We start from the raw sequence: 21,605 nt of genomic DNA on the forward strand, positions 1-21,605 counted from the left end.
CAATTTTCTTTTGGACATGAGTTTTGATGAATTAACATTGTGACATTTTGTGGTTTTATTATCGGAATGAATGTGTTTGAAATGTAAAAATTTGGTTAAAAATTTTACATCCTTACAAGATAATGAAAACCGTTGAAGAGAAAAATGATCAAATGGTTAACTCCCTGTGGTAGATCAATGTTGTTGATATTGAAACGACATTATCCCATGTTTGCCAAGCGGTAAATTATGTTCTGTCATGTCTTGTTCCATCCTGTCATGTCGTGATTTTCTTTATTTTTGTTTTTAGGTGTTGAAAGACTCATTGGTTTCGAAAGATGAGGTGAAACGACGTGGAATTGGGATGAAGAAGCTTGGAACAATATTGCAAGTAAGTTTTTATATTGTTAATTTAATAACATGTAATGTAGGAATAAACTAAGTTTATTGAGTATTACATTTCATGATTAATAAGTCCTAACTTGTTTGTTTTTTTTTTTCTCTTTAAAAAAATAGAAAAAAGGAAAAACTTATATGTTATTTCAATATTTGTTGTCAAAAAAACACTGTACAAAACTAAGATTTTAAAAATTAGAATTTATTTTTAATTAAGCAACCATGTATTACTTTATACCTAGTTTAATTATAAAATTATTATTATTATTTATGTCAACAAATCAACGTATAATTCTTGATATATTATTTGTGGCTTATTCACTTTAGATATTAATATTTAGATACATATTGGTTCGTAATATTAATTTTGTGAATTACAGCAAATTATCCTATAGTCAACCCACGTTACCTATATAAAAAGACATTACTCTATTAGAACTCTCTAAGAGACACTTCTCCAATCAAAAATGGAACTCCAGATCCCCTTTTCTCTCCTTTTCTTTGCTGCCATATTCTTCTTATTCTTCAAGGCGCTTAGAAGCTCCAACTCCCTTGATACAAACAAAAAGCTTCTTCCACAACCATGGAAGCTCCCTCTAATTGGACACATGCATCATTTCATTGGCACACTCCCTCACCGAGCTCTAGCAAACTTAGCCGATAAGCTAGGACCAGTCTTTTATCTTCAACTCGGTGAAGTGCCCGCTGTGGTAATATCATCTCCCCATTTGGCCAAAGAAGTCATGAAAACTCATGATCTCGCTTTTGCAGACAGACCCAAACTTTTAACTGCTGAAATCATTGCCTATAACTACACAGACATCGCCTTCTCCCCTTATGGGGAATACTGGCGACAGATTCGTAAGATATGCGTCTTGGAGCTTTTGAGTGCAAAAAAGGTCCAATCGTTTCGATCTATTCGTGAAGAAGAGTCTTGGAACCTCATCGAATCCATAGATATGCAGACATCAAAATCAATCAATCTTTCTGACAAGACTTTCACGTTGATAAACAACATCATTTGTAGAGTTGCGGTTGGGAGCAGATGCAAGGAGCAGGCAACACTCATTGCGTTGATTGAAAAGATTGTATCTTTATCCGGTGGTTTTGATGTGGTTGATATATTTCCATCTCTCAAAGTACTACATGTAGTTGCTGGCATGAGGAAAAAGTTAGTGAAGTTACACAAGAAAATCGATCAGATTTTTGATAGCATCGTAGAGGACCACCAAGAACGTCGTGCAGGTGGACACATCATAGACAATGAAGACCTTCTTGATGTTATATTGAGGCTTAAAGAAGATGGCGGGCTACAGTTTCCGTTAACTTCGGACAACGTCAAAGCAGTAATCCTGGTTAGTAACTATTTCATGTAAAATCTTGGTTTATCGTTTCAAAAATTCCTTCGCTAAAGAGGATCTTCTTCCCATGATTAACTCCTTTATATATTAAAGTTGCTTTACTTTAAAGCGTTAATTACTTAAAATTTTGTGAAACTTTAAATATCACATCTACGTTCGGAAATAATAATTTGTTTTCTAATTGGTGATTAACACATGATTAACGTTTTAAATGATAAATATCTATTATTGAATCTAATTATTATAGATAAATTAATGATGATCTCGCGTAATTAGTTTTTAGACATCATATTTTAGCGGTATCAAACTTTGAGCCGCTTTAAATACCACCCAGATTATACATAAGACCGGAGAGTGTGGGAGGGAAGGTTCCCTCACTTTTAGCGGACCATACCCCGTTTCCTCACTTTCGTTTCCCTCACTAAAAACCCAAGGGATGGGTGGAAACCCTTCCCTCACTCTTTGGTCCAATAAAACCACTTCCCCCGTTTTGGAATAAAAAAGAAAAAGAAAAAAGAAAAAAATGCATAGTCAATCGTTAGAAGAGAGAGAGAGAGAGCGGGACTCTCTCCCCCCACTCTCTTCCCGCAGCTTCTTTCCTGCACCCCCGGTGCGGTGTTTCACCATGCGGGAAGCCTTCCCGTGGCTTCCCCGCTCCCCACTCCGTCCGGCCTAATGTAACCAAAGTTTTTGGAAAACCTACCTAGAAATCAAATCGGTTGTCTTGTTGTTTTAATAGTTCAACTGGTCCGATCGTTTCCACGGTCAATACCGGATGAAACCGATATATATATATATATATATATATATATATATATATATATATATATATATATATATATATATATATATATATACACACACACACACACACACACACACACACACACACACGTTGAAACTCAATATTTGAACGTCACGCATTCGCATGCAACGCAAATCCATTCTAATTAATACGGACTCGAAAATTTAATCACGTGCAACGAACGTCAATGCAACGTCATTCAAGTGGGATTTATTATTTATTTTCGTTTGTTTTCGTTTTTTTAATATTTTTATTTTTTTAACGAGAATAATTTTAAGAACATTTTAAACTAATATATTTTCGGTTTTAAGGTTTTTGATTTTCTTTTCCCTTTTTTATTTTTTTCTAAGTTTTTTCGTTTTCTTTAAAAGAAATTTGTTTTTTTGTTTGGTTTTTAATCATTTACTACATATTTGAAGTTAGTAGTATTTTTTTTTACTTTTTTGATTTTTTGATATTTAGATACTTTTTTGTTATTTTTTTATGTTTTCAACTAAATATCGGTTTAAGTTTTAAATTTTAACGATTATAAAAGTCTTAAATAATAAAAACATTAGGCATCATAATATTTTTCGTTCCTACTATTTTTGAATCATATTATTTTTTGATAATAACATTTTGAATCAAATTATTTTCCATCATAGCATTCTTGATCATATTATTTTTTTAATCATATGATTTTAGATCAATAATATATATAAAATTAAATAATTTTTTTTTCAATAATAAATAAAATTATCTTTTGTGAAAACGTATTCTTTATATACATAAAAAAAATACGTAAAAAAACATATTTTGTCTACATGAAAGAAAAAAAAAACTTTGTTATTATGAAATATGTTTTAAGATCATAGAGTAAATCACATGAATAGTCTCTATAATTTAGGGTAATTTGCGCGTTTGGTTACTAACTTATTTTTTAACTCAGAAGGTTCATACTATTTGTTTTTGTTATGCGTTTGGTTCCTGTTTTACCTAAAAAGATTATTTTTCTCTTGATTTTTTTTATTTTATTGAAATAAAAACACCCCCTACCCCACCTCCTCACCTTATCTTACCTACCTCATATATTTTTCTCTTTTAAATACTAGTCTTTTTAGGTAAGAAAGAGACGAAACACGTAACAGAAATAAACAGTAGAGACCTCCCGAGTTGAAAAAATAAGTTAGGAACCAATCATGCAAATTATACAAAATCATAGGGACCATTCGTGTAATTTAGTCTTTTTGATAATAACATTTTGAATCAAATTATTTTCCATCATAGTATTTTTGATCATATCAGTTTTTTATTTATATGATTTTAGATCACTAATATAAGCAATTAAATAAAGTTTTTTTTTCAAAAATAATAAAAGAAAAACTCTATTTTTTGCGAAAACGTATTTTTTATATACATAAAAATACGTAAAAAAAACTTATTTTGTCTACGTGAAGGGAAACAAAAAACTTTATTTATTATGAAATATGCTTTAAGATCATAGTAGTGTAATAACATATTCTGAAAAAATGTATTTTTTATGCGTTTAACTAATATGTTTTTGTATGATATTCTATTAAATTTTTTATGTATTTAAAAGTATATTTTCAGATTACAACAATTTAATAATACACTATACGAAACCATATTTTTTAAATGAATAAAACACATATTTTACATAAAAAAAATAGATATAAATCTTATTTTTCTACGTGAAAGGGAAAAAAACGGAACTTTTTGTTTTATGAAAACCTAAAAATATGTTTTAGGTTCATAAGAATTTAATAGCATATTATACAAAAATGTCATTTTTATGAAAACTTGAAAATATATTTTTGGTTAAACACAACTATTCCATCATTCATTTTAAGGACATGACCGATTGTGAGCGATGAACATCTCGATCTAATTAGAAGTTAGCAAATGTGTAACAGTTTACACCTAACTCTCATTCAAATACTTTGCAGATCTAAAACATTTCTTTCGTTCTTCGTAAGTACTTTAGAATGTTTCTTTCAGTCGTCTTATAACTTATTTGTAAATTATACTTGTATCTTTTCTCCATGCTTCAAACATACGATATGTTTTCCCTTTATCCATGACATGCTATATATGAAGAATCCAATCATATAAACAAATGCTATATAATCATTCTATCTAGCTCGAATTTTGTGATAAGATTCTGAGGCATGCTTAAAATGGTGTCACGTGGTACTGGAAAGAAAAACTCTCTTCGAGTCTTACATCTTACACCTTTCAAGATCTTAAAAATTAGTTCAATTTTACTTAATTATTTAAGTTGACATGATCTATCTGTATAGATATTTATTCCAAGAATTAATATGACATTCACATAAAATATTAGGAATGTAACTGCACTCCCACTAGCTATATTAAATACCATAATTTTCATTCATGTCACTTTTCACATTAAAATGTTGATTAATCGTTATAGTCTTACTATAATGAGAAAATCAAGTAAAGCCTACATTTGATTATCCTATATGGATTGCATCTCTACATGTTCATGGTTTTAATCCATTTGTCAAATTAAAAATATGATATAACAGTTTGGCAGTCTGAAGTGTTTACCATAAAACTTTCAACATCAAATATGATAAATCCAAATTTCTCTAGCTTCTAATGATTTCTACCATAGATGTGAACACTTTGTGTTCTATTAATTCTTGGTTCAACAAGCTATTATTGATTGCTAGTGCCAAAACTAATGCATTTAACTTTTGGTACATGAATTTCTTCAGATTCAATATTTCTCCCACATAGAAATTTGTTTTCTAAGAATTTCTCTTTTGGAATAACAATTAGTGGGATTGTTAAATTTTATCCTAAACAATCTTTTAGGATATTTTATATAGTGGAATAAAAAACAATAGGTGTAGTGGAAACATTAGACACTTTTTCAATATAAGACTTGATACGTGTTTCTTATGTAATCAGATCATCAACAACTAAATCAAATGTGGAAAGAGGGGTGTAATGGATCATTGTTTGATATAGGACTTCAAAATTATACAATAATACTTTAAAATATTGCACCAAACACATTTTCTCTTCTATCAATATAGGGTTTAGAAGATTTTAATTCAGAACAATCTATGAGAGCCAACTAATCCCAAAAATTAGGCATAATAAAATAAAATTCATGAATACTCTTGGTCTTCTGTTGGAGGGATCCAATAGTAGTTTCTAATTGATATTGCTTAGTAAAGTTAGATTTATTCTTTAGTCTTTCCAAGTGATCACAAACTTCCTATGTTGAATCATATTTTACCAATTGGGTGCTAAGTGATTGAAACAAAAAGTTATTAATCCAAGTGATAACCTTAGAATTATCGGTTTCCAAAGCATCAAGTAATATTACATAGTTAGCAGCTTTCTCATCTGATGGCTTTCCTTTGGCACATGTAACGATACCCTATATTTATTTACCCTTCATAACATTCTTCATCACATAACTCCAATACATATGATTTTCCAAGCTAGCTGAGTGCTAATAGACTACATAATGTCATATTTGAGAGCCATCTTGAACATACTTGTGACATCCCCAAATTCACGGTCATTTTAAAACTTTTATTTATGCTTATCAAAAAATCAGAGTATCCTTGTGGTGAAATTTGTTCCTAGAAAACATGCTAAAGATATTATCAAAGCATTTCCGAAGAAATGTATTTTTGTTAATATTAAAACATTGGAATACTATCGTCAATACAGAAACATAAGCTTAAACAGATCTTTCATTCATTTACATTAATGATGTACATCTCCTTTAATATCTCGATGTAATATATCTTCACATCGATACCAGTGATACAAATAAACTGAGTGGGTCAGGTTGGGAAACCTGATGAGTACATAAGGTTTTCAACCCACAATAATAAAGTTAATTTGTTTCTTCACATACTTCATGCCAAAGAATTAGCCTGATTACCATCCCCATTATCTTTATTTATTCTTCCCTAAGTGTCATCTCCTATATCGTATTTACTCTCAACGCCTTACATCACATGTCCTTATATGTTTGTTCCTAAGGACTTTTCCTAAGGATCATTGCATAAATCGCATAGACAGTACTGATTTGGGGATTACTCCCCCAATACATGTCAAGTAAGGGTTAGAGTATCATCACATGAATATGTAGTTACTACATCGCCTGAACTTATAATTCATCACCTAAAGGTTATGAGTCTGGTGATGTTTCCATATAACGTGTTTAGGTTAATCAGCGGTCTCCATTTATATTCTGGTAGATGACTACATCACATCATCACAGGTCAAGGTTATGTCATCTCCTAATCATTTCTCATCTCGTATCACCTAGTTATGATCACATATCTATCATCACCTAGTTATCATCACCTTTCCATCATCACATGTCTCTAATCACCCGTCTACCCATCTTTACCCAATATATTTATAGATATAAAAAAAAACATATACATTTTAAATAACGTAAAACATGTATAATCGTTTATCTAGCATAGTTATCAAGAACACAGATAATAAGCACATATAGCATGTATTAATATAAAATATTTCATATTTATGTGTAAGTTGAAAGTAACTATGCACTCACTTGTTATAGTGATGACTCGAATTCGGGCAGTGCTTCGCTTCTAACAATTTTCTTTTCCTTCGACGAAACCTAGTATCGTTATTACTAAGATTTAGTCTAATATTTATTGCGACTAATTGTTAGTCTAGATTTATTATTAACTCAAGGTCTGCGTCATGATCTATCAAGTAAGGAACAACCAGGTAGGATCATATCGAATGTAGGGTCCGTTTGGTATACAAAGTATACTGTTTAGAAAGCCCACTTTAAACATCTCACTAAATCACAGCCTAGACATCACCACGTAAGTAGATCAAAAAGTATAAAGACTTAGAATCACTAATAAATCTTGTTTATTCATAATAACGATAATGAACTTAAACATAAGTTATACTTAAAGTAGGGTAAACATAACTCACTTACAAGGGGGTTTAGCGAGGAACCGAGCTCTGCTCGGTCAAAACTTCTAAGTCGAAAGCTCTTCTTCTCGGAGCCATCTAGTGCTCTGGGACTCAATACTAACTCCTAAGATAGGCTAGAGAAAAGCCTTGCGGCTTTAGTGGGATTTGGGAGAGAAGAGTTTGAATTGTGTGAAGAAATAGGGTGATTTGCGTCTCTATTTATAGGCTGGAAACTAACCAACACGACGTGTTCTGAGCATCAACACATCATGTTGAGGTGCCAAGTATCACCATCTGGCGGCAAGGCATGGGGAAGAAGCAATGGCTCCGATCGGGCCACGTGTCACTCGCAGATTACTCCAAAAAGTAATTATCTTCTAAAATCCATAACATTCGCATACGAGCTCCGTCTTTGACGTTCTTTATATCCACGTGTAGCTAACGACGTGATCTACAACTTATTTTTAGACTCCGTAGGCTAATTTTGAATTTATATTTAAAGTTATATTTTAATAGGCTAAGAAAGTTAAAGTTCGTTAAAAATTCATAACTTTGTCATCCGATGTCCATTTTCGACTTTCTTTATATCGTTGAGCTCCTATTAAAGAGATCTTTGAATCTTATTTAGGTTGTGTTAGCTAAAAATCGATCGATCTAAAATTTGATTTTTGGGTTGTATACTGCTATGCAAAATTTAAGAAAAATCGTACTTCCTCATATGACGTAAGATTTGGACTTTCTCTATATGCACACTCTTGGTTAAATGTCTACTCTGACTTTTATTTAGATCTATAAGCGTAAAAAAAATACTTTATCAAAAATTCACTATTTATGTTACGTGGTGCCGTGTCAGTTTATCAGATTTCAACGTTATTTATATGTACGGAATCCTTCTGACATATACTATAACATTCGTTAAGATTACATATCCTAAATAATCTTATATCAAAAAGTCATTTTTAACGATTATTATCTCTAAATTGACTAGCCCAAATCTTCGGGTGGTACAATTATCTACCGTTAGGATGATTATATCCTAGAATCATCAACAAAATAGGGCTTGTATAATGACTCCGTATGTTATCTTTTCATCCTAGGTAATAACCGTAACTCTTATGTCCTTTCAAATGATTATCTAACTCTTGGACTTCTTGACTAGTGGCAATGCTCAATCTTGCACCCGGTCTTCATAATATGTTGGACTTTCAATGGTAACCTTCAAGTTACAAACCCGATCTTTATTTGAGATTCTTGCTCCTTCGTAAACAAACTTCACTTAATTTAAGTTCTTTACTTCGATTATCCTAACAGACTGATGGATCATTTTCTAATGACCTCTTTTCGTATGATGCAACGCTTTAGACTCATGCCTTTTGGAGTCAAATTTCAGGACATAATATATCTTCCTTTATGTTCAAATGTGATATAATCATATTCTAGCATGCAACTCTTCTAGATACAAGCTTCTTACTTTATCAACGATTGTGATACTTCTATTGATCGCTTCGATTATCTTTTACTTCAATCTTCTGACTTAAGTCATATGCTACATCGATCTTGGTTCTATGAACCATGTAATGTAGTAGTGTTAATCATGATGACATATGCGGGAATTGATAAGATCTAGTGAACCATGTCGGAATCATGAACATGAAGAACACAAGAGTAAATAAATCGTTTACGCTCTCTTTAGTTTTTAGAAATAGTACAAGTAGGTTTGAAATAATTCTCTCTTTAAAATTAATCACACTAAAGTTCTTCATTTGATAAAATGAGTGTCACTCACTTCCTTATAAAGGAAAGACAACTCATTACACACATACAAAGGAGTAAGCACACATGACATCCAAGAGTGACTTTGCACCCTAACATTCTCCCCTTCAAAGATAGGATTGGATGTCCCTACTTCAATATCCAATGAGCTCGCGCGATCAAGACCAACTCCCCCTCAAAGTAATACAGATCTTCAAATCCGCAAATGAATACCTGAGAAGCTTCGAATACCCACTCTTCATTCTCCCCCTTTTTATAATAAAAAAGTGATTACGAACCCACTAACGTTGAGAAGTGACCAATGAATAATATTGACAAACCTCCCCATTGATGCGTGCCAAAAATAAAACCGCGAAAAACTTGCATGGAAAAACAATCACGAAAAAGTTATGAAAATTTTCCAATTTTTTGGGAAAAATTTCAACTTTTGGGTGAGAGTTGCAAGAATTTTGAAAATCCGGGTAAAAACTACCAATATCAGAATTCCGCAGGGACCTGTTGTGCCAAAAAGAGTCTTAGATGCGAAACTTTACCTTAATTGCGAAACTAGGTATAAAGTGTTAATTTGCTTTAACTACAGGGGCCTGAAATGTAAATTCCTCCATTTCTCAAAAAATTTTGGCCAATTTCAAAGTTGCATAAATTCTGTCATGTTTTCGAAACATCAAGTACTCGAAATGAATAGTATGCATTCTTTTCAACAAATTGATCCCATTTCGAATGTGGACCTTTTCTGTCACTTCATTGAAAGATCAGGGATTCAAATCGACATGATGTGTTTCTTCTTTACTTCGTTGCCCATAAACAAATGGTGATGTTTTACCATAAAAAAGTCAAAATTGAAACTCCTATGCGAAGTCTGCAACATCGAAACTCGAGTTCGACATCCAACCTTCAACAAGACGCATCGATACTCGACTCCAACCCTTAAAAATTAGCCTCTCAACCTTGATTCTTATATGACCCATTTCGAAATAAGTCGATTCTCAGCCTTCCAAATCAAACCTTCAAGCTTGATTCTTGACTCCAACCCGTCGACTTCGACTATCGACTCCTAAGCTCAACTCCAAGAATTCAAAATCAGCAATTAGCCATCGACATTGTGTTAGTAAGCTCGTCATCGAACCGTGTACAGCTCCTTTAAACTCGATACATGTCTATAACAACATCAATACCCAACAAGTCCTTCGAAATCAATACTACCATTTCAAAATCAATAAGCAATACTTCAAAATCGATCACTTAAACCTCGACATCAAGTAATGTGAAGACATGTTCAATGTCCACAAAATCGACTTAGACCCCAAGCCATCGATTATTTCCCATTCGATTGTATATCTCAATACACCTATTTCGAAGTATACAAAAATCAACACTCGATATTGAATCCCTTTTTCAGTACTAGGACATCGTTTCTTTAGTTAATAATCATCGACATCAAAACCAAAATTATTCATCCCACAATATCGATACCCAAACACAGTTGACCCTCAGTATCGATTCTAAACCATCGGTCAACACACCTTCAAACTCAATGCCAATCCTACTTGCCAAAATTTATTGACACCAAAAAAAAACATAAGACCATCAAAATCGAACCATTTACTCATTTGAAGTCGGAATTGCAAGTCACTATTCAAACTATGTTTTTAACCATAAAACTTTAAGGCTTAAATCGATTAACCCCAAATCAAAATTCAGAATTCAACTATAAATTCAAAAGAATTAATCAATAGCGAAGCCTTCTTCATCTTAAACATCAAAACCGGAAATGGTTTTGACTCCAATAACGCATCAAACAAAATTGATACACCATTAATAGACCAAATAACGAACATCAATTTCAACCGAATCGAACAATAACATCACCTCAAATTTCATTTCGACCCTGAGCAAACACAATTGACTCAAATATGTTTTACAATGTCTAAATAATCGAGTTCGATTTCTAATCCAAAACAAAAAAAATGCACTCGACTAGATTCAGAAGTCAACGCATTGAAAGTAATTTTGATGATAATTGTGTTATGATATTGGGCTTTGATTTGTTTAAGAACAGTAAGAATATGAGTTATTGGGTTAGTAATCAATAACGAATGGATTAATTTTGTATTGGGCTTTGAATGTAACTGTTAACAGTAACAATCAAAATTGGGATTTATAATTTTGGTGAACAGTAATGAATATGATTTTTGTTATGTTCTTGATCTACTGAAAGAAAAATATTGGATCATAGCAATGGGGATTGAAATAGATTTGATCCAATGAAACAAAGCAATCCAAAATGAAAAACACAAAACACAAAACATGAATTGAAAACATGAACGTTTTGGAATTCATTTGATAATTTGAGATACCTTTTTAATGATCTGAGTTCCATTTTCAACGAACGAATAAAATTCTGAAGATCTTGGTTTTTTGTTGGAAGAAGAAAATCTCCAATTTGAACATTCTACCACTCACGATGTGTGTTGTACAACTCATTCTTCATGTTCTTCAACGATATAAAGTCATATTCATAAGAACGAGTAACACTTTTGGGTTTTGAATTCAAATTCATTGCAACATTTGGAGATTGTTGCTTTGGATCCCAAATTTGCTTCATAGATTTTTGCTTCATAACAACGTTTGACAATTTTTGTGAATAAACCCATTTGTTCTTACATTTGATCTTCTTCTTCTTTTACATTTTAATATTCTTAGATCTTGAAGATTTGAATTCATGAACAAACCTACTTTCCACAACTTTAACTTGACAAGTTTGCATAATGTATTTTGGAGTTTAATATTTGTGAATTTCATGGATTCATGGTTTTCGATAAGGAATCATTCCTTCAAACGGATCACAAGAACCCAAAATATCATCGACCTGAACTCCAATCGAGCAAAAAACTTTTTCATCTTCATGAGAATCAACTTGATATTCTAATCATGAAACTAGGTATAAAGTGTTAATTTGCTTTAACTATAGGGGCCTGAAATGTAAATTCCTCCATTTCTCAAAAAATTTTGCTCAATTTCAAAGTTGCATAAATTCTGCCATGTTTTCGAAACATCAAGTACTCGAAATAAATAGTATGCATTCTTTTCAACAAATTGATCCCATTTCGAATGTGGACCTTTTCTGTCACTTCATTGAAAGATCAGGGATTCAAATCGACATGTTGTGTTTCTTCTTTACTTCGTTGCCCATAAACAAATGGTGATGTTTTACCATAAAAAAGTCAAAATTGAAACTCCTATGCGAAGTCTGCAACATCGAAACTCGAGTTCGACATCCAACCTTCAACAAGACGCATCGATACTCGACTCCAACCCTTAAAAATTAGCCTCTCAACCTTGATTCTTATATGACCCATTTCGAAATAAGTCGATTCTCAGCCTTCCAAATCAATCCTTCGAGTCTGATTCTTGACTCCAACCCGTCGACTTCGACTATCGACTCCTAAGCTCAACTCCAAGAATTCAAAATCAGCAATTAGCCATCGACATTGTGTTAGTAAGCTCGTCATCGAACCGTGTACAGGTCCTTTAAACTCGATACATGTCTATAACAGCATCAATACCCAACAAGTCCTTCGAAATCAATACTACCATTTCAAAATCAATAAGCAATACTTCAAAATCGATCAGTTAAACCTCGACATCAAGTAATGTGAAGACATGTTCAATGTCCACAAAATCGACTTAGACCCCAAGCCATCGACTATTTCCCATTCGATTGTATATCTCAATACACCTATTTCGAAGTATACAAAAATCAACACTCGATATTGAATCCCTTTTTCAGTACTAGGACATCGTTTCTTTAGTTAATAATCATCGACATCGAAACCAAAATTATTCATCCCACAATATCGACACCCAAACACAGTTGACCCTCAATATCGATTCTAAACCATCGATCAACACACCTTCAAACTCAATGCCAATCCTCCTTGCCAAAATTGACTATTGACACCAAAAAAAACATAAGACCATCAAAATCGAACCATTTACTCATTTGAAGTCGGAATTGCAAGTCACTATTCAAACTATGCTTTTAACCGTAAAACTTTCAGGCTTAAATCGATTAACCCCAAATCAAAATTCAGAATTCAACTATAAATTCAAAAGAATTAATCAATAGCGAAGCCTTCTTCATCTTAAACATCAAAACCGGAAATGGTTTTGACTCCAATAACGCATCAAACAAAATTGATACTCCATTAATAGACCAAATAACGAACATCAATTTCAACCGAATCGAACAATAACATCACCTCAAATTTCATTTCGACCCTGAGCAAACACAATTGACTCAAATATGTTTTACAATGTCTAAATAATCGAGTTCAATTTCTAATCCAAAACAAAAAAAAAATGCACTTGACTAGATTCAGAAGTTAACGCATTGAAAGTAATTTTGATGATAATTGTGTTATGATATTCGGCTTTGATTTTTTTAAGAACATTAAGAATATGAGTTATTGGGTTAGTAATCAATAACGAATGGATTAATTTTGTATTGGGCTTTGAATGTAACTGTTAACAGTAACAATCAAAATTGGGATTTATAATTTTGGTGAACAGTAATGAATATGATTTTTGTTATGTTCTTGATCTACTGAAAGAAAAATATTGGATCATAGCAATGGGGATTGAAATAGATTTGATCCAATGAAACAAAGCAATCCAAAATGAAAAACACAAAACACAAAACATGAATTGAAAACATGAACGTTTTGGAATTCATTTGAGAATTTGAGATACCTTTTTAATGATCTGAGTTCCATTTTCAACGAACGAATAAAATTTTGAAGATCTTGGTTTTTTGTTGGAAGAAGAAAATCTCCAATTTGAACATTCTACCACTCACGATGTGTGTTGTACAACTCATTCTTCATGTTCTTCAACGATATAAAGTCATATTCATAAGAACGAGTAACACATTTGGGTTTTGAATTCAAATTCATTGCAACATTTGGAGATTGTTGCTTTGGAACCCAAATTTGCTTCATAGATTTTTGCTTCATAACAACGTTTGACAATTTTTGTGAATAAACCCATTTGTTCTTACATTTGATCTTCTTCTTCTTTTACATTTTAATATTCTTAGATCTTGAAGATTTGAATTCATGAACAAACCTACTTTCCACAACTTTAACTTGACAAGTTTGCATAATGTATTTTGGAGTTTAATATTTGTGAATTTCATGGATTGATGGTTTTCAATAAGGAATCATTCCTTCAAACGGATCACAAGAACCCAAAATATCATCGATCTGAACTCCAATCGAGCAAAAAACTTTTTCATCTTCATGAGAATCAACTTGATATTCTAATCATGAACTTGAAGAACACCAAGAACATCACATTGAACTCCATAATCTTGAACTTAAACATACTTAAGATCATGGAGATCACATGGGTTTTCAACAAGAGAAACATATTTGTTAACAAACCAATCTCTTTCTTCTCCTTCCTTCTGATATTCACTCCAAGATACCACACTCATAGAGAATTCAACCAAGCGTCCAAACTTCAAAACTGGTTTAAAAATCAATCTTCCATTATCATCCTTCAAACCTCCATAAGAAACCATAGTATTCCATGAAATCAACCCACCTTTCAACAATAATCCATAGAATTGACTTTCGTTGACTTTGTATTTGACATCATCAATGATCACAACCCAAGAATCATAAGGAAATTACACCATCTTTGATCAATCAATAAGATCTTATGTTTTTATAGACAGATAAAGTGATTTTGAATGGCTTTTCTAGAGAGAGAAAGAAAAAATCACTTGAATTATAGTGAAGAAAATCGAGTAATAAACAGAATCAATGAACAGTTCAATTTCTAGAATCCAAAATCTCTCTAAAACACGAAGATCAAAACACAATGAAGAATCAACAAATCAAAAATGTTATCATGCCTCAATTCTTGATCAAATCAATAACACTTGCTCTGATACCAACCGTACTAGTTTTAATCATGATGACATATGTGAAATTGATAACATCTAGTGAATCACTCTAAGAAACCATGAACATGAATAACACAATAGTAAATAAATTGTTTAAGCTCTCGTTAGTTTTTAGAAAGAGTACAAGTGGGTTTGCAATAATTTTCTCTCTAATCTAATCACTATATAGTTCTTCCTTTGATAAGGTGAGTGTCACTCACTCCCTTATAAAACAAAGACAACTCATTACACACATAAAAAGGTGTAAGCACACATGACATACAAGAGTGACTTTACACCCTAACAGGTAACATACTCATCTTATCCATATTTGATTTGATATGACCACTACGGTCAGAATAAAACATCAACTTAGTCATTACCGAAACAATGGTAATGAAGTACATGAACAAAACAAAATCAATTACTAACACATTGGTAACCTTGTGACTTTCCCTAATCCAAGTGCGAGTCCTGTGCTTCTGGTAGTATAGGCCTTTACTACCTTTCACACCTACCTATACTTGCCCCAAGTATTGTCTCCCAGTCCCTAAGTTCTTATTTCCTAAAGTCACAAAGCAATTTAACATATACGAATGTGTGTAAATAATCATAAAAAATTCCATAGACTCTTCTAGGACTTCTTGCATGCATATCTTTAATCATCAATTTTGCTTCAACTTAGTTGGTGATGGAAATGCCAGATGATAGGACAACTTTAGGAATTACACCAATCGTTGTATCATCCCGCCAATCAAATGTGTACATTCGGATGTATCGTACTACTCTAAATGTACTATTATAATATCAAACACATTCTAAAGGAAAGATACCATTCTTATGATATCTTCTGTTTGGTGTCATTCACTATCGTAAGTCCTCATATTACTTAAATTTATTGAGTTCATTATCAATATTTTCACTGTGACGATATGTTCATGGAAGCATGCGTTCAGTGTATCGGGACAAGAATATAGATAGAGAAGGTTTAGATGTGTAATGCTCCTTATTACTCAAGAAAATTACATAGTAGTTCTAATACCGTAATTAACCGTTTAGAAATCAAAACACATAAAATTTCCAGATCCTTTCAGCAACAGACCACAGATCCGAACAAATAATGACATCATAAAGCATCACAAATCATTTAGCACATAAAAGCATTTTAGGCATCTTCCTTAAATTAGCTAGTGCTTATGTGTATGCAGGTGTACTACCAAAAATATATTAGACACACTCCTCACGGTCATCGCTTAGCATTCTGCATTTATGTCTAGAAATAATTCCATACACCTAGTTCGCTTAAACAAATGCTCTGATACCAACTATGACATCCCCAAATTCACGGTCATTTTAAAAAAATTTCTTATGCTTATCAGAAAATCAGAGTATCCTTTTTGAAAAATAGTATGGCGGAATTTGTTCCCAGAGAACTTGCTAAAGATATTATCAAAGCATTTCTGAAGAAATGTATTTTTGTTTATATTAAAACATGGGGATGTCATAGTCATAGAAACATAAGTATAAACAGACCTTAAATTCATTTATACTAATGATTTATATCTCCTTTAATCTCTCAGTGTAATATATCATCACATCGATACCTGTGATACAAATAAACTGAGTGGATAAGGTTAGCAAAACCTGGTGAGTATATAGGGTTTTCAACCCATAATAATATAGTTACTTTGTTTGTTCAAATACTTCATGGCAAACAATTAACCTGATTACCCCCTCCCCATTATTTTTATTTATTCTTCCCTAAGGGTTATCTCCTATATCATATTTACCTCTCATCGCCTTACATCGCATTTCCTTATATGATTTTTCCAAAGGATCGTCGCCTACATCACATAGACAGTATTGATTCAGGGATTACTCCCCCAATACATGTACAGTAAGGGTTAGAGTATCATCGCATGAATACGTATTTACTGCGTCACCTTAACTTGTAATTCACCACCTACAGGTCATGAGGCTGCCGGTGTTTCCAGTTAACTTTGTTCAGATTGCTTAGTGGTTGCCATCTATACTCTGGTAGATGACTACATCGCAACTTCACAACATCGCAGGTCTAGGTTATGGAATCTCCTAATCATATCACATCTTTCATCTCATATTGATCACTGCATTTCTATCATCACCTAATTATCAAAACCCTTCTATCAACACCTATCTCTCATCACCTGTCTACCTATCTTACCCAATATATTTATACGTATAAAAAATACATATACATTTTAAATCATGTAAAACATGTATAAATCATTCATTTAGCATAGATACCAAGAACACGGATAATAAACACATATAGCATGTATTAATATTAAGTACTTCATATCTATGTGTAAGATGAATGTAACTATGTAATCACTTGTTAAGGTGATTACTCGAAATTCGGGCAGCGCTTCGCTTCTAACAATTTTCTTTATCTTCGACGAAACCTAGTATCATTATTACTAAATTTTAGTCTAAATTTATTGCGACTAATTATTAGTAAGCAGCAACCAGGTAGGATCATATCATAGGTAGGGTTTGTTTGGTATACGAAGTATGCTGTTTGGAAAGCCAACTTTAAACACCTCACGAAATCACAACCTAGACATCATCCCTGTATGTAGATCAATCAGTATAATGAGTTGGAATCACTGATAATTCTTGTTTATATGTTCATAATAACGATAATGAACTTAAACATAAGTTATACTTAAAGTAAGGTAACTATAACTCACTTTCAAGGGGGTTTTGCGAGGAATCAGGCTCTTTACGGGCAGAACTTCTAAGCCAAAATCTCTTTTTCACGGAGCCTTCTGGCGTTCTGAGACTCGCTACTAACTCCTAAGAAGGGCTACAGAAAAGCCTTGAGGCTTTTTAGGATTTGGGAGAGAAGAGTTAGAAAGTTGTGAAGAAATGGGGTGACTTGAGCCTCTATTTTTAGGCTTGAAACTGACCAACACGACATGTTCTGATCCCCATCATGTCGTTTTAAGGTGCCAAGTGTCACTATCTGGTGGCAAGGCATGGTGAAGAAGCAGTGATTTAGATTGCGCCACATGTCACTCACAAATTACTCCAGAAACTAATTATCTTCTAAAATCCGTAACTTTCACATACAAGCTCCGTTTTTGACGTTCTTTATATTCACCCGTAGGTAGTGACGTTATCTATAACTTTTTTTAGACTCCGTCGGCTAATTTTGAATTTCTTATTACAGTTATACTTTAACATGCTTAGATAGCTAAAGTCCGTTAAAAATTCATAAGCTTGTCATCTGACGTCCGTTTTCGACTGTCTTTATACCATTGAGCTCCTATTAATGAGATCTTCATTTCTCATTTAGTTTGTGTTGGCTAAAAATTGATCGATCTAAAATTTGATTTTCGGGTTGTATATTTTTATGTAAAATCTTAGAAAAATCATAACTTCCTCATACAAAGTCATATTTTGACGTTCTCTATATGCACACTCTCGATTTAACATCTAATACGACTTTCATTTAGATCTCTAAGGATAAGAAGTAATTTATCAAAAACTCACTTATTACATTATGCGGTGTCATGTCGGTTTAGTCATAAAACTTCGATGCGTAATAACTTCTTTGTTATTCGTGAGATTTCAACGTTCTTTATATGTACGTAATTCTTCTGACATATACTATACATTTGTTAAGATTATTTATCCTAAATAATCTTCTATTTAAAAGTCATTTTTAATGTTTATCATCTCTAAATTGACTAGCTCGAATCTGCGGGCATTACAATAATCAAACCAAATGAATACGAATATCGAAAATGAAGAAAAAGACGAACAAGAAAATAACTACAATAAAAAAATTCTTAAAATAGTGATGAATAGTAAAGGTTCGTATAATGCTTAGATATCATATCAAAGTAATAGCAAAGACAAGACGTGTCTATGGTTTTATTATGATGAAAATGACATTTACAATATAAAGGAAAAGATAATTATATACAAGAAAGTTATCGGGGTTAACCCAACTAAAGGGCCATATAAAAGGCCCAACAAAAGCCAAGGCCAATACTTTATAACAATAACGATGTTCATCTTTTTAAAGTCTATACCAATTACAATTTACCTCTATTATTCGGTTTCTGATCTATAATTTTATTTTATTATGGCACAGGACATGTTTTCCGCTGGAACACATACATCTGCCGTGACACTTCAATGGGCAATGTCAGAACTAATAAAAAATCCAAAGGTGATGACAAAAGCGCAAGCAGGGTTGAGGCATGTACTAAAGGGAAGGGAAAGGATTTATGAGTCAGATATTCAAGACCTTGACTACTTAAAACTAGTAATCAAGGAAACCTTGAGGTTGCACCCACCACTTCCTTTATTACTCCCTAGGGAGGCTCGAGTGAAGTCTGAGATTGGTGGATACCAAATTCCTGCCAATACAAAAGTTATGATTAATGTGTGGAAAATAGGACGTGATCCAAAATACTGGATAAATCCAAACAATTTCATACCTGAACGATTTAGTGATAATGCAATTAACATGTTAGGAAAAGATTTCGAGTTTCTCCCATTTGGGGCTGGAAGAAGAATGTGTCCTGCCATGAATTTGGGGTTGATCAACGTCGAGCTTCCACTTGCTATGCTACTTCACCACTTCAATTGGGAACTCCCAGATGGAGCAACATCAGAAACCCTAGATATGAGCGAGAGTTTTGGAGCGGCTCTTAAACGGAAACATGAGTTGTATTTAGTTCCAAGTGCTTGGTAACACAAACTAAAGCATATGTTTTTCATGATGCATGTGACTTAAGGATTATTTAATACATGATAATTTTCTTTATATATATATATATATATATATATATATATATATATATATATATATATATATATATATATATATATATATATATATATATTATCCATTTACCCGTGCCAAGCGCCGAGTGCGGATATTTTATTCAAAAATTAAATTGTACAGACGATTAATTCTTTTGCACAAATAGTTTACTACATATAAACAATTATTAGTAACAGTCATGGTAGCGGAAATTAAATTAATAAAAAATAAAAATAAAAAGTTAGAATTCTTTATAAATATACATGAAGACATGATTGATTGTGCATTATTAATTGTGCAACTCATTTTAATACACCACATTTGATAAAAATATTTATTTAGATGAAGTATACTTTATGATAAAATAATAATCATGTTGCACATATACATGCATTTTTGTACATTTATATCAAGTTGTGTCACATCATTAGACCTATTTTTTTCTACAATCAACATGTCAAACTGTGCAAATGTCAAAAATAATAATATATAAATGTGCACTCTTGATTACAAACCAGATTAAATATATTTGTTTTTTTTCAGTATAATTATGATTTATGTTGTTTTTTTTTTGTCACAACAGATAGGTAAAAGATAAATCGACACTTAGGTAGAGTTCGTTAATTGGTCTAGGTAGTCGATTGAGGTCAAGCAACTAATTGACATATAGACAAAAATTTATATATTCTAAGAAAATAAATATATGAAATTTTGAAATTTTGAGATTCTGGATGTAATATTTGAAATTTTGAAATCTTTCAAAATTTAAAAATCGAAAATGTAGACCGTGAAATAAGAGTTGATAGTTTAACCCGAGAGTACTGCCGTGAAAAAGGTTTGTACATAGTTTTTTTCAATTAGACGATAAAAATAAAAATTGAAAGTAAAATGCAATAATAAAAAATTTCTTATAGTTTCGTGTCTGCCCTGTCTGCCCATAATTTTTTTTCATAAATATGTCATATTACAAATAATAACATCAAAATATTATTTACGATGTACGTTGTTTTGAATAAAAAATTATTTGATGTTGATGTTCTATGTTTAAAATAAAAACACTCTACTATATATGGTTGGAAGTAAACAGTGAGGGTTGTTTTGGATAAAAAATAAAAGTAAGTTATTATAAGAATTTATTTACAAAATATTGTTCAAAGACAAACAACTATACTCGATGATATATTCGGCAAGAAAGTTCAAATTCAAAATATAAAAATCCTTATCACAATTAACATAAAGAAATGTTAAAGAAGATGGTGATTTACATTTGCAAATGAATTTCTTAATTCATTAAAACCGATGTTTGGTATATAGTTATCAAAATAATTTTGAAATATGGAATTAAATATACTTTTAGAGAATATATTTATTCTTGTAAAGAAATATGGTTATTTCCCTTTAAACAACTAATTTATATTTTATCACTATAAATTTTGTATATGAGAAAATAGGTAAATAATTTAGAAGGTTTAATTTATTTTATAAAATAAAAAGATAACAAATATATTATCTTTTTATTTAATAGATGAGATAGCTTGCTTCCATTTGTAAAGTAGAGGATAG

At 31.9% G+C, this 21,605-nt stretch overlaps 1 protein-coding gene across 1 annotated transcript; it reads left to right on the forward strand.

Moving 5' to 3' along the window:
- Positions 1-836: 836 nt before the first annotated feature.
- LOC111889301 (germacrene A hydroxylase) lies at positions 837-20,033 on the forward strand. The gene is made up of 2 exons (XM_023885440.3): positions 837-1,730; positions 19,365-20,033. The coding sequence occupies exons 1-2, from the start codon at positions 843-845 to the stop codon at positions 19,968-19,970; spliced, it is 1,494 nt and encodes a 497-aa protein (XP_023741208.1). The 5' UTR covers positions 837-842; the 3' UTR covers positions 19,971-20,033.
- The last annotated feature ends 1,572 nt before the right edge of the window (positions 20,034-21,605 follow it).

The sequence above is a fragment of the Lactuca sativa genome, chromosome 1, assembly GCF_002870075.4.
Source record: "Lactuca sativa cultivar Salinas chromosome 1, Lsat_Salinas_v11, whole genome shotgun sequence".
Lineage (NCBI taxonomy): Eukaryota > Viridiplantae > Streptophyta > Magnoliopsida > Asterales > Asteraceae > Lactuca > Lactuca sativa.

Excerpts from the sequence above, each read along its gene's own strand:
- LOC111889301 (XM_023885440.3), top strand. The coding sequence starts at position 843 with ATGGAACTCCAGATCCCCTTTTCTCTCCTTTTCTTTGCTGCCATATTC. Across the intron at positions 1,731-19,364 it reads ACGTCAAAGCAGTAATCCTG|GACATGTTTTCCGCTGGAAC; the intron begins GTTAGTAACTAT and ends ATTATGGCACAG.